This window comes from Astyanax mexicanus, chromosome 13, assembly GCF_023375975.1.
Source record: "Astyanax mexicanus isolate ESR-SI-001 chromosome 13, AstMex3_surface, whole genome shotgun sequence".
Taxonomy (NCBI): domain Eukaryota; kingdom Metazoa; phylum Chordata; class Actinopteri; order Characiformes; family Acestrorhamphidae; genus Astyanax; species Astyanax mexicanus.
In genome coordinates, this window is record NC_064420.1 from 13,195,175 (window position 1) to 13,220,905 (window position 25,731).

Below are 25,731 nucleotides of genomic sequence, written 5' to 3' on the forward strand. Positions count from 1 at the left end.
CTCAGTGTTTCTCTCCGTGTCTATCTTAGTTTAATCCTTGTAATTATCCTTGCTCTGTTTAGTTCATTGTCTAGCTTTAGTTATTAGTTTATTTCTTTGTTTATCTACTCCCGCTTTGTTTGTTAGTTATTATCCATCTAGTTTAGTTCCTTATTGTTTTCCTCGTTTGTTTTTGTCAGCCTCCCTATTTGTTTGTAGTATATATTTATCTTCCTGTTTATTCTGTTATTTTCTAGTTCCCTGTATTTTCCCTAGTTTATTCCCTTGCCCTGTTTTAGTTTATCCTGCCTAGTTTTATAGTCTTCCCGTTTGTTTATCTTTAGTATCTCGTTTGTTTGTTAGTTTTAGCTCGCCTCTGTTTCTTGTTTTCTTTGTTTGTTGTTTACTTGTCTCTTTGTTTATTAAATTCTCACCTTAACTGCACATACGTCCGCCTCCTCGTCTCTCTGCCTGGGTCAACCCTGACACTGCTGCTCATCCCACAAATGCGTGTTCCTTACAAAATGTGCCATCATTTACAAGAGAAATGATCAGGCTTTCCATCAGCATCAGATTTATTGCCAAAAATAATTGTTACCATAAAGAAAAAATCAATGTTTCATAAAGAAAAAAACAATGTTTAGTTGATCTGAACCACAAATTTGTTCGTAATATTTACTGACAATTTGAGTTCCTTAGACTTAAATAGACTAAACTATAAGTTAATTAAATTGATATTTTGCTTTTTTACGAATTTCTTTGCATAGTAATTCTACTATGACTTGTATAGTCAGTTGAATAAGGCAGATTTGTATTCAGTCTTCTTTTTTATTTTATTCAAGTAAAATATAGATTTGAAATGCTAATTGGAGAAATATTTAAAATAGATTCTATGAAGTGATTACAGCCACCACAGATTTAGCAGCTCAGAAAATGACGCTTGCTCTTACAGCCTACAACATAGAGGCCAGGTAATTAATCATAATATGTCCTAGTAATCCTACGATATTGTCAGTCTGCCTGCTATGAACTCTAGCTAGTGTGTTGCACACACTTAAAACTCTAACTCCCAGCATGCACTTACACCAGACCTTTCGAACTCTGCTGATCACGCAACGCTTCGGCGTTCTTACTCACCAAGCTTCTGATATCACACACCTGGTCCTGTTAGTATAAATACCCCCTGTTTAATTTGTTGTTTTGCTCTCTTGTTACAATCTATTTTTGTATTTTTGATTACTCTTTTGCTTTGCCCACGTTCAGTTTACCATAATGATATGTAGCATCATCTTAGTCACTACATCATCTTCTTCTCCACTGTTTTTTGTTTTTTTTTAGCATCAAGCTTCTTTCACAGTTTAAATTTAACAGATAATACACAGCAGTTATTATCCAGGCCCAGAGCTAGCTCTAAAAAAAAGCACCACAGCGTGGGATTCCACACTGGGGAAACTTTTGCCTCTGGGAAAGTTTTAAACTCAGTGCGCTGAGTGCTGTTCCATCGTTTAGCATGGGTTTTTTTTTGTGGGCTGGATTACCCTAAGAGGATATTTGCCCAACTCTTCCAAAAACACATGTAGTCTGTACTCCGCCGCAGCCTCTACTGCGCCCGTGGGCGACTGGATTTGTATGCGAATTTCTCGTAATTGCACAAAGCAAGCGGCGGCGTCCAGATTTGCTGGCACTAAACGGAGGAGATTCTGGGAGATTTGTTCCATTCTGTTCCAAGTGAAGCGTGCAAACTGAAAGCACGATGCCCCAGGTATGAGTGTGTGCACTCGCACGTCTCATCCGTGCCTGTTTTGCTCGAAGGATAAGACCGAGTTTAGAAAGACAAACTGAGGAACCGTCTCCACTAACGTCCCCACAGGCAGGAGCTCGGGGTGGAAATCCTCTTTCAGTTCTTCAGCGTGAGGAACTGAGGGTAGAGAAAGGCAATGACAGTGAAAGCAGAGAAATCCTGCAATCGCTCGGGGTTCAGACTGAGGACATCTGGTGATTTAGTGCTCATTCACAAAGAGAGAGAGAGAGAGATGGCCGATACTTGGCATGTGGATGAACCAGCTATAGCAAGGCCTTGGGAAAGCATTTAAAGTCAAGGATGCTGAGTCTGTAATCTGTAAGACTGTAATACTCAATGCTACAGCAAATAAACCAAAAATAACCAGCCAGAACTCAAGAGAAAGTTCAGTATAATCCTATGTGTCCTAAATATATATCAACCCTTATTCACAAATTACTGACACAACCCAAACAAATAAAGAACAAACAGAGAACAGTACAGACAACCTTACCACACATCCAGTTAACCTCACCAGAACATCCAGTCAACCTTTCCAAAACATCCAGCTTACTTCACCAAAACATCCAGTCAACCTTACCAAAACATCCAGCTTACTTCACCAAAACATCCAGTCAACCTTACCAAAACATCCAGTCAACCTCACCAAAACATCCAGACAACCTTACCAAAACATCAACTCAACCTCACTACATATTCAGCCTACTTAAACACAACATCCAGTCAACTTTACCACACATCCAGCCTACTTCACCACAACATCCAGTCAACCTTACCAAAACATCCAGCTTACTTTACCAAAACATCCAGTCAACCTCACCAAAACATCCAGACAACCTTACCAAAACATCAACTCAACCTCACTACACATTCAGCCTACTTAAAGACAACATCCAGTCAACTTTACCACACATCCAGCCTACTTCACCACAACATCCAGTCAACCTTACCAAAACATCCAGCTTACTTCACCAAAACATCCAGCCAACCTTACCAAAACATCCAGCTTACTTTACCAAAACACCCAGCCAACCTCACTACACATCCAGCCTACCTCACTAAAATATCTAGTCAACCTTACCAAAACATCCAGCTTACTTTACCAAAACATCCAGCCAACCTCACTACACATCCAGCCTACCTCACTAAAATATTCAGTAAACCTCTCCAAAGCATCCAGCCTACTTCACCAAAACACCCAGCCAACCTCACTACACATCCAGCCTACCTCACTAAAATATCTAGTCAACCTTACCAAAACATCCAGCTTACTTCACCAAAACATCCAGTAAACCTATACACACATCAAGCCTACTTCACCAAAACATCAAGTAAACCTCTCCAAAGCATCCAGCCTACTTCACCAAAACACCCAGCCAACCTCAACACATCCAGCTAACCTTACCCCACATCCAGTCAACCTCAACACATCCAGCCAACTTCATCAAAACATCCAACCTACTTCACTGAAACATCCAGCCAAACTTACCACACATCCAGCATACCTCACTCAAACATCCAGTCAACCTCACCAAAACATTTAGTCAACCTTAACAAAACATCCAGTCATCCTCACTACACATCCAGCCTACTTCACCACAACATCCAGCCAACCTCAACAAAAACATCTAGCCAACCTCACCAAAACATTTAGTCAACCTCACCAAAACATTTAGTCAACCTTTTCAAAACATTTAGTCAACCTCACCAAAACATCTTCTAGGTCATTAAAGAACACAAAATGAACATCCTTTATTCCTATCTAAATGCAAATCCATAACAAACCCATAATATCATGGGGCAATAGTTAAATTTCTGGAATATAACAGCCATTCTTTGATTTTTAACATATAGTAGATGTCAGTAAATGTTGCTTTTTTACAGTGTGAGCTTTAGGCTTTTGTACAATATGAGGTTTTTACAGTAATAAGAAGGTCATTGGGCAGAGAAAGAGGAAATATAACCTGCAGAGGAAAGGAATGGGAACATAACTGATACTATTGTTTATATATGATATCATACAATAAAATTAGGTTGAATGTGTTTTAGAGAGAGATGAAAAGCAAGAGTGAGAAAGAAAGAAAGAAAGAAAGAAAGAAAGAAAGAAAGAAAGAAAGAAAGAAAGAAAGAAAGAAAGAAAGAAAGAAAGAGAGATCTGACAGGCTGATGCAATAGCCCAAGTAGAGCAGCAGTTTGTCTTCCTGACGAATGGCCGTTCCGCTCAGCGGCCCGTGGGCTAATAGACCCCGTCCGAGATTTATGGGAAATTTCACCACAACAGAACAAATGAAGCAGAACGAGCGTCCCAAAATAGCTACTATCAGACTGGAGAAGAACAAAACACACACACACACACACTGACAAATATTCAGCCGAACTACGTCTGTGTTCCCTCGCCTCGCCGGCGGTGGGTTGGTGTGCCTGTGCTGGAGTGGCGTGGCCTTGCTTTTGTGTCTGTAACTCATTTCTCTTTAAACGGCCTTCAGATCCAGTAAGTCTGCAGCCGCTGAGGAGTTACATCCACCAGCTTTACCCATAAAACAGTAGCTGGGATGACACAGCTCTCTCTCTCTCTCTTTCATTCTCTCTCTATTTTCTCTCTTTTACAGCTAATCCTCAACTCTCTGTGTGAATAATCATATTTGAAATGGGTCATGTTTTACAAGGCGATGTTGAGGCCATACAGGGAGAATTACAGGCTTAATGTTATGTTAAATTGACTTTCCATTGTGGGAGCGGAACATACACCCGATTTAACCACAGTTTTACACAGCACAGTCATCAGGGCCTAATGACGACCACACACTGCCTGCTCCTCTATGTGATGCAGTTATGCACAGAGGAAAGCTGTGATGTGACTGAAACCATATTCAATTTACTAAAAACTGTAAAGTAGATTAATAAGTAATCCTCACAACCTCAAGCAGAGCCAGACGTTTTCAGGAGCAAGATTCTGACATGTGACCATTTTGACAGGAGATGTAGGAGTTGAAATGCAAAAAAAAAGCAAATAAGTTTTGGTTAGGAGAACGTTTTCTGAATGTTACACACATCTGTAAAGTTTTCTTGATGTTGTTAAAACATTTTTATTTAACCTTTTTTAAATAAGATCACTGCTATTTTCATTTTTAGTTTTGGGAATATTATTCTTAACGTTTCATAATGTTAATATTCATCTAGCTGGGAACGTTATGTGAGAAATATTCATATGACATTTCTTGATGATGTAAGAACATTTTATGTAACATTCTTGTAAGGTCGCTGCTACCTCACTTGTGTAACTGTTTTCCTTTTTTTTTGAGGGGGGGAATGTTGTCCATAATGTTAATATATTTCTCGAGTTGGGAACGTTATGTAAAAAAAGGTTTAATAACAATGTGATGCAAACCTTTATTATGTCACACATTTTCAGAACATTCCTGGAACATTACTTCTGTAATGTTTTAAAACTTTCTTATAATATTGTTTGTCAGCTGGGTAGTTACAATGAAATATTGTGTATATAGTATAAACACAGTTAACAAGACGGATGTAGAATTTAAGATGGAAATAAACAAAACTGCAGCACTTGAATTTATTCCTTCAGTATTTAAGGTGGAACAGAAAAACAGCTGCAGCACTTAAGGTGGAATAGAAGATAAATAATCCAGGGTGGCTGTTTGTGCTGCAGCTTTCAGCTTTAGCTTAAATAGAGGTACAATTTAGTTCAGGCACCTTTACTGCTTTACTGTTTAAGGTGGAACGAAAATGTTAAATAAGCTGGTGTTAGTGAAATTGTGTAAATATTGCAGCAGCATTTACAGTGGGACTAGTGTGATTTTGTGTGAATATAGCGGCAGAATTTAAGATGGTACTAGTGTGATTGTGTGAAAATATTGGCAGAATTTAAGGTGGAACTACTGGGATTGTGTGAACATAGCAGCAGCATTTAAGATGGAACTAATCTGATTGCACGAATGTAGAGGCAGAATTTAAGGTGGAACTAATCTGTTTGCTTGAATATGTAGGCAGAATTTAAGGTGGAACTAGTGTGATTGTGTGAAAATAGTGGCAGCATTTGAGGTGGTACTAGTGTAATTGTGTAAATTTAGCAGCAGCATTAAAAGTGGAACTACTGAGATTTTGGTGTGAATATAGCGGCAGCATTTAAGATGGAACTAATCTGATTGCATGAATGTAGAGGCAGAATTTAAGGTGGAATTAGTGTGATTGTGTGAATATAGCAACAGCGTGTAAGGGGGAACAGAAACTTTGAAGAGGGGGGGGGGGCTAATTGATTTGTGGGGCTCTACGCAGCATGCATAGTGAGTGTGGGGGGCAGTCTGGCTCTGGCCTTAAAAATTTACCCCTGTGTGTTTTTTTTTTTTGTAACAACCAATAAAATGACCAAAAACACAACCAATGTTGTGTGTCAACTTGTAGGCTAATAGTTGAAATACATCATTATATATAGTGGGTAGAGCCTTTTCCTTCTGGGCATGGACTCAAGATTATTTTGGCATTCTTGTTCTTCCACAGCCTGTTCAAACAAAGCACTAATATGGTGGAGCAGAATTACTGGGTCATAGCTCCGCACCTGCCCAAAAATAATCCAAACTAAGGTTGTGGACCCCTTTTCAGTTCTAGCACCAAGCCAAGGAAAAAACATGGTAGTGGCTCCCCCAACAGTTGTAGAGTGTAATAAATGTTTCAGCTGGATTAGTTTCTCTTTCTTGTTTTCTGGCTTTCACAGACATATTCGGTCTCTTTCCAGCTTCTGCCAGAGTGTCTGTATGTTAGTTTGTAAAGAATGAACCAGTAGTCCTTGTAGAACTGTAGAACTAAAGGTTGGAAAGCAGGTCGCAGTTTTCGTGAGCGTTGGTCGCGGCCTCCTTGGAAATCTTACAGAGTCTGGTTTGAGCTCAGAGGAGCTCCGGAACAGACACGAGAGACACCGCTATTCCTCCTATTACACCCCTTAAAAAAGATCAAAAATCAGGGAAGTCCTACCTAATGCTGCTTTAAAGAGGCTGAGAAAGAAAAATAGATAGAGAGAGAGAGAGAGGAAAGAGAGAGAAAAGAGAGATAGAGATTATGATTCATTTATGTAAATAGAACTGAACGCTCGCTGCTGTTTATTCATTCATTCTACAGAGCTGCAGCTTCAGATTCTGAATCTCTCTGTGAGATCAGAGTTCCTCCTCACGTCCAGCTCACAGCTGCTGGAACAAAGCCATCAGTGAAGGCTAATATGATCTAACAAGCTAATAAGTGACAGTAATTTCCCATAAAGAGCTTTATTTATACAGACGACCTCCTGCTGTAAACCTGCAACCAGTCCTGTTCACATTCTCTTTTTTACTGTTCATTCTCTCTTTTACTGTTAATTTTCTTTAACTGTTCATTCTCTATTTTACTGTTCGTTCTCTATTTTACTATTCATTCTATATTTTACTGTTCATTCTCTATTATACTGTTCATTCTATATTTTACTGTTCATTCTCTTTCATTCCTCGCTTTCCTTTACTGTTCAATCTCTCCCTTTTCACTATTCACTCTCTTTCACTTTTCACTCTCTTTAACTGTTCATTCTTTATTGTACTGTTCATTTTCTTTTTAACTGCTCATTCTCTCTTTTACTGTTCATTCTCTATTTTACTGTTCATTTTCTTTAACTGTTCAATCTCTTTTACTGTTCATTTTCTTTTATTTCTCAATCTCCTTTACTGTTCACTCTCTCCCTTTTCACTATTCACTTTCTTTCACTTTTCACTCTCTTTAACTGTTCATTCTTTATTGTACTGTTCATTCTCTTTTTAACTGTTCATTCTCTCTTTTACTGCTCACTCTCCTTTACTGTTCATTCTCTCTTTAACTGTTCATTCTCTCTTTTATTCCTTACTCTCGTTTACTGTTCATTCTCTATTGTACTGTTAATTCTCTCTTTTACTGCTCACTCTTCTTTACTGTTCATTCTCTATTGTACTGTTCGTTCTCTCTTTAACTGTTCACTCTTCTTTACTGTTCATTCTCTATTCTACTGTTCATTTTCTTTTACTGTTCATTCTCTATTCTACTGTTCATTTTCTTTTACTGTTCATTCTCTATTCTACTGTTCATTTTCTTTTACTGTTCATTCTCTATTTTACTGTTCTTTCTCTTTTATTCCTCACTCTCCTTTACTGTTCACTCTCTCCCTTTTCACTATTTACTCTCTTTCACTTTTCACTCTCTTTAACTGTTTAGTCTCTATTGTACTGTTCATTCTCTCTTTAAGTGTTCACTCTCCTTTACTGTTCATTCTCTCTTTAACTGCTCACTACCCTTTACTGTTTGTTCTCTTTTTTACTATTCATTCTCTCGATTATTACTCACTTTCCATTACTGTTCATTCCCTTGTTCTGTTCACTCTCTAAAATAGGGCACTTAGTCTTAGAAAGTAAATCATTAAGCAGAATTTTAAGAACAAAAATGCAGAAGCCCCTCTGGTAAGCTAATAATGCAGGAGGACAATCAGCCACTGTTTAAACTATAGTGAGAGAGGCTAGGTGAAAGAATAAGGTAAAAAATAAATTATGAAATTGTATTGCCCAGTGTGAGCAGATGCCCTGAAAACTCTACAGTTAATAATAGTTTGTATGTCTGATTTGAATCTTTTTAATCATTTATTGTTCCTGGTTACCTTATTATTATTTTTTTAATAGCACTGTAATCTGATACTTCCTTCTGGATTCTACTATTCTTTTTGTAATGAGTGTATATATATATATATATACCCACACACATTCCTCATATTTGTCTGACATTTTAAATTCATCTGTCATACCTGTTCATGAAAACATTTCAGGCATCAACACCAGTGACAGGTAATTTATTCCAAGGAACGTCTCTTTTTCATCAACTGCATTGTGTTCTCTTACACACACACACACACACACACACTACTCCACACGGCCTCACGCTTGCAGTTAAGAGCTTTCTTTTTCTACCCCTTTGAGCAGAGAGGTCTTTGAAGAAAGCTGAGCCTTGGCAGGAAACTTCGCCTTTAGGAAAAGCAGCAGCTTTTCAGTCCAATACAGAAAATAAAGACCTGCTCAGCGTCAGACAACAAAGCAAGCAGGATAAAAAACGGCAGCGGGACAAAAAGTAAACAGAGATTAAATCAATCAGCCCAATCCAGCCGGTGAGGAAGGACAGAAAGTCGGAAATACCAGCTTACGGCATTGTGGGTTGAAGCGCAAAAAAAAGAAGTAGGGCTTAAACGAGGGCGAGCAGGACAGGGAGTGTTTACACCTGCACAAAAGAAGTGGTTTCTTCAATCCGGATAGACAGTGTTTATGTCTATGTTTGCTTCATAAGAGAAGCTCTTCACTGCACACCCTCGACAGCTGGAGGTGTTTTGCTTGGGTGAAGTTGAGGTTGCTCAGGTACGCAGAACAGAGAGTAAAAGCTGCAGGTTATATGCAGTTCTGTACTGGTACAGTTGGTGGAACTTAAAAAGTTATAACTTTAGAAACAACCCTCAAACTGCAATATATCTGAGGTCTGAGTGTAAGACAATACAGATTTACAGCTGTTGCCCCCATAAGGAATCAACCGACAGGAAAGAAACTTGGTGAGTAGTCGTGGTAGACTTTCATAGAGTGACTCAGACTGTCAGTGGGTCATCTTCAGTGACGAGTCCTCCTTTGTCTTAGTGGAAATGACCAACAAACCCGTGTGTAATCTCAAGCTCAGACTACACAACATTTTTGTCTCTCACAGTGTTCCCTATCTCAGATGAAGCAGTCATCTTTGCTTCGTGTTAAACTCAGGTAACTGGCAACACCACACATTAGTCACTGACGAATCATCGCCCACGTCCTTGCATGAGTTTGTAGGTAACCGTGGAGGTGGAGCAAAGAATCTGAGTATCATGGCTACAAAAGCGCTTTGCTTGATGTTAGCAATCAGATTTGTGCTCTAAAAAACACAAAAAGAAAACGAAAAAGCCATAGTGGGCTCGTTCCTGGGTGACCCAGGACTTCAAGGGCTCTGTGTTCTAGTTGGACACTAAAATATTGAATATATTTTACTTCAAAATCTGACCAGGTGATGAGAAACGAACGCTAACATATAGAATTATAGATCTGAGTATTTTACTGCTGGTTTTACCAAATTGAATTGACAGAAAGTGTAGCCAGAGAAGAGGCGTGAAAGCACAGTGGGATTGTTTCTTCGATGTTTTTCAAACATAAAAAATATAATAGCGAATTTCAGTTAAATAATTGCGAAGTGAAATAAAATAAATTTATGTTTAGTAGAAGTGCTAAAATATTTTTCTTGGTCGTTTATTTATTGAGGGTAATGTTAAATGATCCAGTATTACAGATTTGTGATTCTCTGAACAGTTTGGACTCCACCAATCCATAGTCAGACAGATCGTGCATAGATAGAGCATGGTGTGTAAAAGTCAGCGAGGTCTCAAAGGTAACTTCAAAGCAACCAAAGGCCTCTCTCACACAGGTGGGTAGTCAATAATTTGAAAGAAGACAGAAAGACGGAAAGATGGAATTAGTTCCTGTACTTTTGAATTCCTAGACCCTACACAATGAACCTAACTTAAACACAATACTGCACAGGTTTATGTTTAGTATTTGTCACATCTGCTGATACCTGCTATCTCCTATACTTAATTTATTCTGTTCTACTGCACTACCTCATATCTACGGCTGATTACTTCCACACTTTGTATAGTTTTTGTATTTATATATTAGAGCCAGAACGTAACATAGACACTGAGGCTCCCTGAAATACCGGTATCCACCCACTCCACCGTCCACAAACCTGAGTGATTAAAAGCAGTGGAAAGGACAACAGCACCAGCATCTCAGTTTACCACAATTCCCTATGTCCATAAATCCCTGGATCTGGAGCCTTATCTAAAGGGAAAAACATTAATTACCAAAAGCTAAACTAAACAAGTACGTTTTTGCACTAGAATTGAGTCCCAAACATTTTTGGGAAGGTTATTCCAGAGTTGAGGAGCTTTATAATACAATTTGGGAACTACTAGGAAACCAGAACCCTATGATGCAAATTAGCATTTTGGTTCAAATTTATTTTTGAGTTTATAGTGCCCTCAAAATCAGGTTTGAATTTCACTTTACGATTAAAACACATATGTGGAGAGACATGAAGATGTCAGTTTACAGACTATTGCCATCATATCTGTGTTTGAATGTATGGAAACCATACAAATTTATGTTTGAAAAGCTTTTGGAGATTAATCCAAGAAAATAGACTTTTATAAAGTACTGCTTAAAGTGATACAATACTTCATGAATAATTGATTTTAAATCTAATCTATAATTAATTCTAATTCTAAATTTATATCCACTTTCCTAGGTTGCTACACAGCAGCTCTGGGACCCTTCCTGCCCTCCAACCTTACATACCATCCATGTTTCTTCTTCTTGACTACACACACCTGAGATTTTCCAATTTCTGTCAGGGTTTATGCACAGCGGCAGACTTTACAGCCACTTATTCGAAGGTCAGGTATTTCCACAGCCAGCGCTTAACTAGAGCTCTCTGAGAGCGTCTGCACTGAGGCGGAGGAAATAACAGAGCTAAATATAGCCGCCACAGTGAATATTCACAAATGAGTTAAGGGGATATTAAATCTGGAAAGCGGTGGACGGTGTAACGATAACTGCCACATTAGCAGTCAAGCCACCAACAGCTTCAAGGTGCCTTTAGGAAATGCAGGTCTTGTCTGAAAGACTGAATTAACAATAATAATGTGAAAGTGCAAGTGGGCCAGGGTCTTACTGGGGAAAAATGATGGAGCAATAAACGAGAGCGCTGAGTCGTGCATGAACAGAGGACGAGGTACAGATGTACATGTAGAGCACATACTGCTGCCTGCTGTTTTCTGACCATAACTATGATCACCATTAAATTAATAGTTATAACAATAACGTTTTGGGTTACGATGCTATTCAGAAGGAATACAAAGGTTACCAGGAACAATAAATGATTATAACTTATGGTTAGGCCTGTCATGATGACAATATTTGTCTGGACGATATATATTATTTGTTAACTGCAATAAACAATATAATTGTCATTGTAACCCTTTCAGACCTGAATTATATGCCAGTGATCAAGAAATAATATTAGTAATAATAATTATAAACATTAGATCCAACTAACTAAAATAAGTAAATGTTTTTTTTAGTCTACAGGATTGGAAGCCTGTGCTTAAAATCTTTATTTTAGATTTGATATTGAAATTGTTGTTCACAAGCCATCTCTAAATTGCTAAAATAAACATGATACAAAGTGAGATTAAAAATCACATACAATTAGTATAAATTAGCTCTTTTGGAACTAGTGCTGGAAGAAAACATGGAACACTGGTGAACCTTCCCAGGAGTGGCCGGCTGACCGAAACTATTCTAAAAGGGCATGGACAACTCATCCATGAGGTCACAAAAGAACCCAGGACAACATTTTAAAAAGTACAATTCTCACTTGCCTCTGTATAGGTCAGTGTTAATGATTCAATAATAAGATAGAGGCTGGTTAAAAATACTATCCATAGGAAAGTTACAAGGCAAAAATACAACTAACCAAAAAGAACACAACGTCCTTCTTACATTTATCCAAAAAAACATCTTGATGATCCTCAGGATTTATCCCCAGGAAAATATTTTTTGGACTGACGTGACAAAAGTGGAACTTTTTGGAAAACATGTGTCCCGTTACATCTGACACAAAACACGTAATTTCAGAAAAAGAACTTCATACTGAATGTAAAACATGGTGGTGGTAGTATGATGGTCTGGGGCTGGTTTGCTTGATATAATAGATGGAACCAGGAATTCTGCAGTTTACCAGACAATCCTGAAGAAGAATGTCCATCCGTTTGTGACCTCAAGCTCAGGTGTACTTTGGTTCTGCAGCAGGACAATGATCCAAAGCACACAAACAAGTCCACCTCTGAATGGCTTAAAAAAGACAAAATTAAGGTTTTGAAATGGCCAAGTCAATTATATCTCCACAGAGATGTGAAAGACTTGTTGCCAGTTATCATTAAAGCTTGATTACAGTTGTTGGCGACAACGGTGGCACAACCAGATTGGTTTGGGTAGATTTTTTCCGTTAATTAATACAATTATCATTTAAAAAGCTCTGATCTGAGTTTATTTTCTGAATTCATATTGTTATACACACAGGAAGAGCTGGTTCTAGATCAAATCGAAATTTATTTTGTGTCTATAACATCCATATATAATGAAAGAAAAGTCAAACAATAGTGAAATTTTGGGCTACTCCAAACTTTTAACTCATTATTAAAATGATAACATCACATTATGAAGACATCAGATCATGTCTTACAGTTCAGCACAGCAGACAGAAGAGCGTAAATGTCCAAATTTTAAATGAAAGTCCTCCCGCGCTCGTACCAAAGCCTCCTCGTCGATGTACACTGCCGCCCTCTTGGCCGCAAGGTAGTACTGCACCTTCCTGAGGCTCCAGCCCAACACGTACATCAGCAGGCCACACACTGCAGCCGTGGAGCGTCCAACACCGGCATTACAATGTACATAGACCGTGTGACCATTCTCCAACAGGCCGTGGAGCAGGAACACAGCCTGAGGCAACATTCGTACACGACCTGCAGGGCGGCGACACAGAGAAACAGCTGGTTAATCATGTTTATTGGCACATAAATGTTAACATACATAACAAAAATATTATTTGTTAGTAAAAATGTATTCTCATGTTTGTATTGACCATGACATCTGACATCTGTATCTAAAATATCACTATATAATTTTTTTTGTGTGCGTCCCATAATTTGACTTGCCACCCCGTAACCCAAACTAGTTTTGTCTAATGTTGGATTAAATAAGGAGTGTTTATATTGTGAAGGTTATATTTATTATTTATTTGGTTTACTTACACCCAGTTTTGGGCTAAAGATTTAATAAGTAGGGTTTTAATCTACACAGATTTCTCTCCTGAACCTGTTTCTTTGGGTGAGTAAAGTGCTTCCATTTATTTATAGTAAGCTTAAATTTCCAGGTTTTCACTAAGAAGCATCATTAGCATTAATGATAAACCCTAAGTGTTCTGGTAACCCAGTGCGCTATTAGCTAGCGGTTCATCCTATGTAGCTCATTTTAACAAGGTAAACACACAGACTAAAGGCCGATATACTTGTCTGTGAACGAATAAAGAGCTAGCGCAGTTAGTGGCTAATGCTAATGCTGCTCGAGCAGTGCTAGCCAGGGTTAGCAGCAGGCTACAGATTGATAATACTCACCTCTGAACGGAGAAAGAGCTAGCGCTTAGCACGGTTAGCGGCTAATGCTTATGTGGCTCCAGCAGTGCTAGCCATGGTTAGCAGCAGACTACAGGTCAATAACACTCACCTCTGAACAGTGAAAAAGCTTGCAGCTAGTTCTTAGCGTGGTTAGCGGAGAATGGTAAAACTGCTGGAGAACTAAAAACTGAACGTCCTGTATAACACTATACTTCAGCAGAGTAACTTTACTGCTCCTTACAACCTGACTGATAAAATACATACATATAATGTGAAAATGGCAGCAATTTTATTAAATGGCTCAGGAAGCTCTCCAGCAGTTACCATCACTAACAGGACCTACCTGTCTTTTCTCTCTGTGTGGATGAGGGATGATAATAATAGCGTAACATAAAGCAGAACAGACGGATGGAGAGTAAGAGCCGCGTTTGCTTTCTCTAATGCGCTTCCAGCACTCGGCCCAGCTAGTGATTATCTGGCTTTACTGCAGTGCGAGACGTGTTTATCTTGGAGTGTAAGTGTGTGCTTATCTCTCTTTCATGGTCTGTGTTGTAAGAAACCCCCTATTTCCGTCGTGTTTGGAACTGTCTCTAATATTCAGTTATCACTTTCACAGTGTAAACAGTGCCATCCTTTGCTGCTGATAGCAGCGGGGTCAGACCAGGGTCAAGCACATACGAGAGGAGCCTGAACTCAGCAGTTTTATTAGTATTTTAACTCAAATCAATGCAGTTCCACTGATACTGGCATTATTGCAATACTGGCTGATATACACTTATTCTCAAATGTTTTTGGGTCATTTTCCATTTAGAAGACTCAAAATGTGCAACTGAGACCAAGCTTCTCACACTGGGCAGCACATGTCACTCCAGAATGTCTATTTAGTCTTAATATTTCATTGTACCCTGCACAGATTCAAGACTCTGTGACAGATACAGCAAAGCAGCCTTAATAGTTATAATAGAACAGCCTCCATGTTTCACAACAGGTACTATGATTTTTTTCTTTGCATGCCTCACTTTTGCATCTGTGAAAACAAAGCTGATGTAATGCTAAAAAGAGCTCTATTGCTGCATTTTACCATTAGAGTATCCTACAAACCAGCAAACAGGGTGGTAGTTAGTATTTTGGTGTAGGAAAGCTTTGTGCTTTAGTGGCAGGGTAAAACGCCACAATTTACAATACACAAAACCATAAATTCTGCTCCCAATTAGTGATCATTCTTGGAACAAGAAAAATATATGTCTGGTCACAAGTCTGAGATATGCAGCTCAAGCACAATCGGGTCATGCAGCAAGACAATGACCCAAAGCACAACATCAACATGTATCACTACTTACATTTTCAATTAACCAAATAAATGGGCATCTCCAAAAATTTGAATATCATTGAAAAGTTATTTTATTTCAGTAATTCAGTTTAAAATGAGAAACTGATATATTATTTAGATGTATTACACATGGAGTATATTGGTATTTTTCTTTTAAGAGCAATTGGTACTTTTGGAAGGGCGGGCAGTGTGCCAAGTCCTGCTAAAAAATTAAATCCTCATCTCCATAAAAGTTGTCAGCAGAGGGAAACATGAATATAACTTGATAAAACACAGTGGATCAACACCAGCAGATAACATGTCTCTTCAAACCATCACTGATTGTGGAAACTTCACACTAGACCTCAAGCAGCTTGGACTATGTGTTTCTCCACTCTTCCTCCAGACTCTGCTCCCTTCATTTACAAATGAATTGTAAAATTTACTGATGGTGGTTTACAGTGATGGTTTGGGGAGACATGTCATCTGCTGGTGTTGATCCACTGTGTTATATATGTACAAAGTTAGTGCAGTGTTTTCCTGGAAAATCTTACAGCTCTTCATACTTCCCTCTGCTGACAACTTTTATGGAGACACGGATTTCATTTTCAAGCAGGACTTGGCACTGACTTTTGGGTTTTATTGGCTGTAAGCCATAATCATCAACAATAAAAGAAATAAACGCTTAAAATAGATCACTCTTTGTGTAATACATCTATAAAATATATGAGTTTCACATTTTAAAACGAATTATTGAAAAAAAGTAACTTTTCAATAATATTTGATATTTATTTTTTGAGATGCACCTGTAGTTGTTTAGTTTAATACAGGTAGAGTTATGCACTTAATGCAAGCTTTTTGCTTACACCATCGACTGATTTATTAAAAAGTATGTAAGCAATGAAAGAATTTAAAACAAAAAAAAAACTTTCATTACAGAATAAAAAGTAGCACTGAATAGTCTCTGCAGCCTCCAACTCTTCCATTTCCAGGATTCGTGAGAGCACAACGGCACCAGAAAATAGTATTTTATATGGCACTTAAATAGTTCATAAAAAAAGTCCAGGGTTAAGAATATTTTATTGATAAGACGATATTCATAAGATGATTATGGAATTTGAAACTTAGTTTAAATATGAAACAGGAATAAAAAGCAGTGAAGAGAATGGCGTGCCGTGAAAGTTTAAAAACATCTGCCTTTCGTGAGAGACCACAGATAATTTCACAGGGTCCTTCTGCTTGAGACACATCAGAGAGGCCTCTTACTGGAAGACTGGGGAACACAGGCCAGTGTGCTCATGGCAAGGTGACTTGAATTATGGCAGTTAGACCTGATAGTGTGTGGCAGATGGATGAGACACTGCATTTCTGAATTTGTGTAGACGCTTATCATTCCTCGGCCCACATGTCACATGTGTTTCAGGAATATGTGACAGAGGGCATTACCGCCCGCAGTGGACAGCACGGCAGGTGGTATTGATCGTGACCAGCGGCATCTGGACAGAATAGCCTATGCAAGCGGACAAGCTTACTCACAGAAATCCCTCACATCCAAATTCAATGCAGGACACATGCATGCACTGCGAGTCAGTGCTGCAAGTTCTTTACCTTCCATTAGAAAAAACATTGTGATACAAAACTAGTTGCCCTCTTAATCTGTTTAATAGTATCAGTTGCAAAGTTGTGAAGAGGTAGAGTTGATATACAGTAAATAGCCCTATTCAAATAATGGTTAAATCCATATTTTATGGGAAGAACTACTCAGCTAAGTAAAGAATAAAAAAAGAAAGAAAAGAAATGAAGATCAGGCAATGCAAAAATTTAGAAATTATCCTCAAGTACAGCTATGGAAAAAAATAGAGACCACTTAAATTTATAAGTTTCTTTGATTTTACAAAATTGAAAAAAAGATAGATAATCACAGCCGTCAAACCATTGTTGGATAATAAAGTTATCCAAAATAAAGTTATCCAAAAGCAGTGTGTAAGACTGGTGGAGGAGAACATGCCAAAATGTATGAAAACTGTTATTAAAAACCAGTGTTATTCCACCAAATATTGTTTTCTGAACTCCTAAAACAACAATGTTCAACTGATTCAACTGTAGATTCTCAAAGTCGTCAAAACATTATGATGAAACTGGCACTCATCAGGACCTCTGTTGTACAGGATAAATTTATCAGTTACCAACCTCAGAAACTGAAAAGAGCATCTAAATGCTTTACAGAGTATTTTGGTTTGTTTAACACTTTTAAGTTACTTCCTGATTCCTTATGTGTTCCTTTATAGTCTGGATGACATCAGAATTCATTTAATGTAATAAAATAATACAAATAAAAACAATAAAAGAGAAGGTGTGTCCAAACTTTTGACTGGTATATGTACTGTATATTTAATGGTACACTTAAAATCACATAAAATCTTATTATATTTAAAAAGCTCTGCACTGAGGTCATCCCTAATTATCATAGAAAATTCATTCCTCAAGGCTATCTTGTACTAGTACTTGGTTCATCTACTGATAATGTCTCATCTAATTTAGACAATCTTCTCTGAGCTCTTTCATCAGCTGCAGGGAAATGTGTTACGGTTAACTGTGTGATTAGATTTATCTTCATTTTTTTTAATGCAGCAGAAAAAAACTAAATAGCGTGGAACCTCTTCAAAGCCAGGACTAGGGCTGGGCGATATAGATTAAAAATAATATCTGTATATTTTGCTGAATGATGATATATGATATATCTCAATATTTTTTATCCATTAAGGTAATAACAAAAAGACACTTCTGAGACAAAACGACATGTTCCATATGGTATACAGTCCCTTTATAATCATTAAGTGCCATGTACTGTATATTAAAGTAGCCCAGTACCAGTAGTTTTAACAGCATTTTATGTCATCAACAACTGAAAGTTTAACTGAATGGTGAAGTAATGGGGGAGTGTGTTCAGAGTTGTGTCCAGTGATGGTGAGAGGTGGGGCAAGGTGAAGCTGTGCAGAGACACTGGGAGAAGGGAAACTGTCAGAGCTCACAAAAATATACAGTACAGGTCAAAAGTTTGGACACACCTTCTCTTTTCAATGCATTTTCTTTATTTTCATGACTATTTACATTGTAGATTCTCACTGAAGGCATCAAAACTATGAATGAACACGTGGAGTTTTATGTACTTAACAAAAAAAGGTGAAATAACTGAAAACATGTTTTACATTCTAGTTTCTTTAAAATAGCCTCCCTTTGCTCTTATTACTGCTTTGCACACTCTTGGCATCATTCTCTCAATGAGCTTCAAGAGGTGGCCACCTGAAATGGTTTTCCAACAGTCTTGAAGGAAGGAGTTCCCAGAGGTGTTTAGCACTTGTTGGCCTCACAGCATGGAGGTGTGTTTGGCGTCATTGTCATGTTAAAAAATAAATGATCGTCCAACTAAACGCAGAGCAGATGGGATGGCATGTCGCTGCAGGATGCTGTGGTAGCCATGCTGCTTCAGTGTGCCGTCAATTTTGAATAAATCCCCAACAGTGTCACCAGCAAAACACCCCCACACCATCACAGCTCCACATGCTCCACCATGCTTCACAGTGGGAACCAGGCATGTGGAATGCATCTGTTCACCTTTTCTGCATCTCAAAGACACTCAAATTTAGACTCATCAGACCAAAGCACAGATTTCCACTCATCTAATGTTCATTCCTTGTGTTTCTTGGCCCAAACAAATCTCTTCTGCTTGTTGCATTTCCTTAGCAGTGGTTTCCTAGCAGCTTTTTGACCATAAAGGCCTGATTTGCACAGTCTCCTCTTAACAGTTGTTCTAGAGATGGGTCTGCTTCTAGAACTCTGTGTGGCATTCAACTCGTCTCTGATCTGAGCTGCTGGTAACTTGCGATTTCTGAGGCTGGTGACTCGGATGAACTTGTCCTGAGAAGCAGAGTTGACTCTTGGTCTTCCTTTCCTGGGTCGTTGCTCATGTGTGCCAGTTTCGTTGTAGCGCTTGATGGTTTTTGCGACTCCACTTGGGGACACATTTAAAGTTTTTGCAATTTTCCGGACTGACTGACCTTCATTTCTTAAAGTAATGATGGCCACTCATTTTTCTTTAGTTAGCTGTTTGGTTCTTGCCATAATATGAATTTAAACAGTTGTCCAATAGGGCTGTCGGCTGTGTAGTAACCAGACTTCTGCACAACACAACTGATGGTCCCCATCCTATTGATAAAGCAAACAATTGCACTAATTAACCCTGATAAGGCACACCTGAAAACCATTTCAGGTGACCACCTCTAGAAGCTCATTGAAAGAATGATGCCAAGAGTGTGCAAAGCAGTAATCAGAGCAAAGGGTGGCTATTTTGAAGAAACTAGAATATAAAACATGTTTTTAATTATTTCACCTTTTTTGTTAAGTACATAAAACTCCACGTGTTCATTCATAGTTTTGATGCCTTCAGTGAGAATCTACAATGTAAATAGTCATGAAAATAAAGAAAACCCATTGAATGAGAAGGTGTGTCCAAACTTTTGACCTGTACTGTATATACTATATGATATAATATACTATACAATATAAAAATATAAATACTATACAATTTTGCAAAGAAGAATAGGCAAAAAACCTCCACAGAGGTGTGAAAGACTCATTGCCAGTTATCGTCAATGCTCAGTTGCAGTTGTTGACACCAAGAGTTGCACAACCATATTATGGTTTCTGGAGCAAATATTTTTTCCACATAGGGCCAGGTTAGTTTGGATGAATTTGTTTCCCTTAATGAATGAAATAATTATTAATAAAACTGCTTATAATATTTACTCAGGTTATATTTGTCTAATATTAAAATGTTTGATAATATAAAAAACATATGTATGACAAGTTGCTGGGGCAAATTCTTTAAGATTTGTTATGTCGGTGTAGATGTCTGACATAGTCTAAACATAAGCCCAAACACACCTACACACACACACACACACACACCATACCCTCTGTGCTCATATCCGGTGTGGGGATCCACACATAGGCCAGGCCACAGTCTCTGTACAGGTGCATCATGGTCTCTGGGGTCATGTGATCATCTGGGTTTCGACGGCAGCCGTGTGAGTTGTTCAAGATGTCCCATTCTGTCTGAAAGTTCATCACAGCTGTAACACCCAGTTCATGCTTCAGCTTCAGGGTCACATGCTCCACCTGCCGAGGGCAACTTCCCAACCACACCCGGGGCAGAATCCTGCAGAGGGCGGAGCAGAGAGAGTGGGTGTGACTGTTTCGCTTACATTATGGAGAATGGTCAATGATGTGACACACGTCTGACTGCATTAATTTCAGTAAAAAAATGTCATAACACTTTATTTGAAGTGCACATACAGTACATAGAGGGTTTATTAACATATTAACAAGTAATGAATAATACATTTATAAAGCTTTATAATTTTAAACTATTTTCTAATTATTACCTTTAATATTTCACTACTTAAAGCATTGCATTTTATGAAACCAATGCTGTATTGACATTATATGCATGTTTGTACACTACCTCATCTAACTTTATATTTAACATATATACAACACTATTAATAGTTTAGTATTTCCCATCCTTCTATCAGGGGAAATCTACAGCACTTGCCCGGTAAGAGAAGATGAGCAAAGAAACAAGAAAAAAAAGAGAAGAGTAGAAAAGTAAAAAAGATAAAAAAACCAAGATGATCCAAGAAAGGAAGAGGAGAGAATTGATAAAATAAGAAGATAAGTTAAACAATAAGAAAAGAAGAGGAAATAAGAAGAGAGGGGAGGAAAAGACACAATATGAGAGGAAAAGATAAGACAAGACAGGTAGAGAGATAAAGCAAAAGAGAAAAAGAGATAAGATGACATAAGACGAGAAAGAAATATGAGAAAAAGGATAAAATGCGAAGACAAGACAGGAATAGATAAGACAAAAGAAGATAAAGACAAAGCAAGACAAGACAGCAAGAGAGAAAAGGAGATCAGAAAAGATGAGACAAGAAAGAAAGAAAAGAAGATAAGGGAAAGAGAGAAAAAAGGGGAGAAAAAGAGACAAAATGAGAGGAAAAGACAAGACAGGAAGAGACAAGACACAAGAAGGTAAGACAAAACAAGTTGGGAGAACAAGAGAGGAAGAGATATAAGAAGAGTTGAGACAAGAAAGGAAGAGAAGGGATGAAGAGGGAAGAGAGATGAGATAAGAGGAAGAGTCGAGACAAGACAAGATGAGACACAAGAGACAAAGCAAGACAAGCAAGAGAAGAGAAGAGAGAAAAAAAAAGAGACCTGGCAGGAGAAAGATGGGAAGGCTTTCAGGGGGAAGCTGATGGAAAAATAAGAGAAAGGAGAGAAGAGATGAGAGGAATAGGAGGAGGACAGGGATGGCAGGAGGGAGATGAGAGAGGAAGTGAGTGGAACGAGGGAGAGAGGCGGAGGACAGAAGTGTGTGTGGGGAGAGAAGGACAGAGTGTGCAATCACTGGTCAGAATCCTGAGCAGGCTGGGGGTATTTTTAGAGCGTGGCTGGCGGACGGACCACCAGCTTCTCTCCCTCCCTCACTCCCTCTCTCTCTCTCTATCAGCTCATTTATCTGTTTCTCACCCTTTCAGAGAGAGAGAGAGACCAAGGGAGACAGAAAGACACCTTAGGAGAAATTACAGTACTTGCCTCTCTCTCTCTCTCTCTCTCTCTCTCTCTCTCTCTCGGGCAGACTGATCTCTTTAACCTTTCCTCCTCATTTCCTCGTTCACTCACTGTGTCCCTGCAGACACACAACTAAAGCCCCATTAGAGTCTTCATGGCCAGAGCTCATCCTCGGTGTCAGCTGAGACCGTAAAGAAAGAAAAGAGTGCAGGAAAGGGGGAGAGAGAGGGTTAGAGAGTGAGATGGAGAGCGAGTGGGAGAAAGAAAGGTACAGAAAGAGGGGGGGAGAGAGAGAATGAAAGGTGATTGCCTGGTAAATTGCCTGTCTGTCGTGTCATTGTTTCCACCTATGTCTTGTTAACGCTGTGTATATAAACACAGTTGGACAGTTCTTGTAAACTCAGGAATTTCTGAGTAAAGACTCCAACTCAAATCTCCCTCTATCCTAGTTCACAGGTTCCAATGTATCCACCTGCAGAATATGCAGTGATACCATGGCAACACAATATATGTTTCAAAACACCGGAGAGAGTTGTCTAACTCGTCCACCCCTCCACAGACATGAAGCTCAATCGGTTTGCCAGGCTAAGGACACAGTACCTACAAGAATGAAACGAAACAGTTATCTAACAACTGTATTTTACATGATAGACAGATAAAAAAAAAAACTGCTGAATAGCGAGTTATCTGCTAGGAATGGTCATGAATGATGTTTACCGTTCCTCGCTTTGGGCGTAAGAAATTGCTTAACATAAAATCACATTCTTAGCTTTCGGTTCCTGGCGTATATTTTTGGCATACTCATCACTGCTGAAGTTGTAATCAGACAATGCATCTGCTCCTCCATTGTAACTGATGTTGCTAAATAGGGAGTAAGTAAATGAGTGAGTGAGTTTTAAGGTGTTGAGAGAGAAATTGGGCCACTTCCCATCACATATACATCACTACTTTCTGTTCTAAAGGCTTTTCGATTGAAGAGTCCTGGCATTAACTTCTGTATTTATATAAAACAGTGTTCCATAGTGTGGTTAATTTATGAAAACAAAAGAAAATTCTGAAAACAGGACTGAGGATTCACTGAATTTATAGAAAATGTGCTATATCAAGATATATATTGTTGCGGGATATGAATTTCTCAAATCACACAGCGCTAAAGCCAATCATCACATATTCAGCCAGGCTAAAATTTTGCAGTGTAACCTCAGCTTTAGTCACACTAAAGTTGTAAATCACACTGACTTGTCACATATTTCTGTCATGGGTTGGGTGTCGCAGTATACTAACAAAGATAAGACTGGTGACAGGTGACACGCTGACTGATGGCGTTTGTTAGCAATATTAGCCGTGCATCTTCTGCTAAACATGTCTTGGCTGATTTACTGCATCTGAGCTTAGTGATGAGTCATGGTCATTTGATTTATTTCTGAATTACTCCTCTAATTTGGGCTCCAACACCACGGTTGCCGGGTATAATATTGGAATAGGCCTGAGACACTTTTGCTGGCTTTCCTGGTGCCAACTATAAACCACATTCAGCCCAATTCTACATGGCCAGAGCTGTGTCTCAGCCAATGCTGCAAAACACCAGCCGAGATCCTAGCTGGGTTATGCCAAACAACTCAGCAGATCATTGTTAAATGATAGAGAAGCAACACACTGAACACTTTCTCTCTACCAGCCAAGATGATCTTAATACTACAAAGCCTTTGGGAATCTGAGCTCTGATCTTTTCCTTTTCAGACTGAGATTGCCTACAGTTGTCATTAAATGCGAAAATCTTGTTATCTCTTTCAGCTACTCTTCAGAAGTTCCCTCCCTTATTTTGTTCAATTACCGTTGTTAAGAATCACTACAGACACTCCTAATTGCGGAACCCGAGCAGAAAGAATGATGCACTAATAGCAAGGCAGAACGCAATACATAGTCTAGGCTATGCTAAGTTCAAAGGATTCACAGTAGATCAGCGAGGCCTCGATTGAAACAAAGAGAATCTACTCTTTCAACTTCATGTATTAATGATGTAACCCACCAGCCTTCTCAGAAAACCCTGACTAGTGGCTTCAGATCTCCACAGCAGCTCAGCTCAGAAGAAAAATTAGCACCTCTAGCATTGTGGCAGGCCTCCTCAGCTTAATGTAGTTTATTACGTCCTCCAGGGCCACGCTATTAATCAGCTACTCTTCAAATTCGCATTTTTTGTCTCTGTAATTAATCATGAAAAGCCACAATTAAAGCGCGACATGAGGTGGCACACTCGCTGCATCACAAGTAAACACTTCTGGTGGGCAATCAGCACCAATCATCACTTGAGTGCAGCGGCTTCATTGTTTGTAATCTATTCACTGGATGCAGGGTTGGGCAGCACTTGAATATACAGAGGCATGAAAAAGTATTTGCTCTCTACAGATTTCTTTAATGTCAGACAAAGGTAACCTGAGTAAATATAAAAAGCACATTTTAAATGTGTTTAAATGAGTTTTTAAGGGAAAAAATCCAAACCAACCTAGCCATGTGTAAAAAAGTGTTTGCGCTCTAAACCTAATTAATAACTTGGTTGTACAACCCTTGGCGGCAACAACAGCAATCAAGCTTTACTGATACTTTCACGTCTCTATGGAGAAATTTTGGCCCACTCTTCCTTACAGAATTATTTTAATTTAGACAAATTGGAGGTTTTTCCAGCATGAAAAGCCTGTTTAAGGTCATGCCACAGCATCTCAATCAGACTTTGACTAGGCCACCCCAAAGCTATTCAGAGGTGGACTTGTTTGTGTGCTTTGGATCATTGTCCTGCTGCAGAACCCAAGTACACCTGAGCTTGAGGTCACAAACATATAGCCGAACATTCTCCTTCAGGATTATCTATTACGGCAAGTTGTCCTGAACCAGTAAAGTAGCCCCAGACCATCAAACTACCACCCCCATGATTTACATTCAGTAAAATGTTTCTTTTTCTGAAATTATTTGTAAGTTTTATGCCTGGTGCAAAAATTCAAGCAGTTCAGCTTGGGTTGATGGCTTGTGATGATTCATCTTCCTCTTGATTATATTCCAGAGGTTTTCAATTTGGTAAAATCAAAGAAACTCATCATTTTTAAGTGGTCTCTTATTTTTGTCCAGAGCTGTGTACACTCAAAATGTTCTTTATTGGCTCAGGCGTTGAATGTATGAACTCTTAAAGGTTAAGGTGAATGGAAATCCTCTCCAGGTTTAGCGGGCCCTCGGGAGCTGAGCTTCTGATCCGCAGGCACCATTGAACCGGTGCCAGTCTTAGCTGCGGCGGTGTGTGGAACAAACAAGCCTGCCGGAGCTCTGCAGCTTAACATGGAGTACTTCAGGAATTACAGTTTGAGCCATTAAGTTGTCTGTTCTTCTGCTCTATACTAATACTGGGTACACACTTTCTTTGCTACTGAAATATCCTCAAAACCTGGTGGCATGGATTCCACAAGAGAGAACAATTCCTTAGAAAGGCTACTAAACAACCCAGAACTCTTTGTCATGTTCACGTTTGAAAACTTTTGCTTTGTGCCATGGTGCATCATTATGCTGGAAGCAGAATGTTGAGTAGGAGACAAGAAAATTGTGGTAGTGATGGTCAGCAACAATACTCAAATACACAGTGGCATTTATGCAATCATTAACCAGTTAGAACGCAAAGTGTGGCAAGAGTTGGTGTGACATTCCCCACTCCATTACACCACCTCCACC

At 38.8% G+C, this 25,731-nt stretch overlaps 1 protein-coding gene across 1 annotated transcript in view; it reads right to left on the minus strand.

The window, feature by feature from the left end:
• Positions 1-12,991: 12,991 nt before the first annotated feature.
• epm2a (EPM2A glucan phosphatase, laforin) overlaps positions 12,992-25,731 on the minus strand; it is a 38,369-nt gene continuing 25,629 nt past the window's right edge. Inside the window, exons 3-4 of the mRNA XM_007233413.3 lie at positions 20,358-20,602; positions 12,992-13,424 (exon numbers count right to left, since the gene is read on the minus strand). Coding sequence (XP_007233475.2) covers positions 13,141-13,424; positions 20,358-20,602 — 529 coding nt within the window. The 3' untranslated portion in view covers positions 12,992-13,140. The remainder of the gene's footprint in view (positions 13,425-20,357; positions 20,603-25,731) is intronic.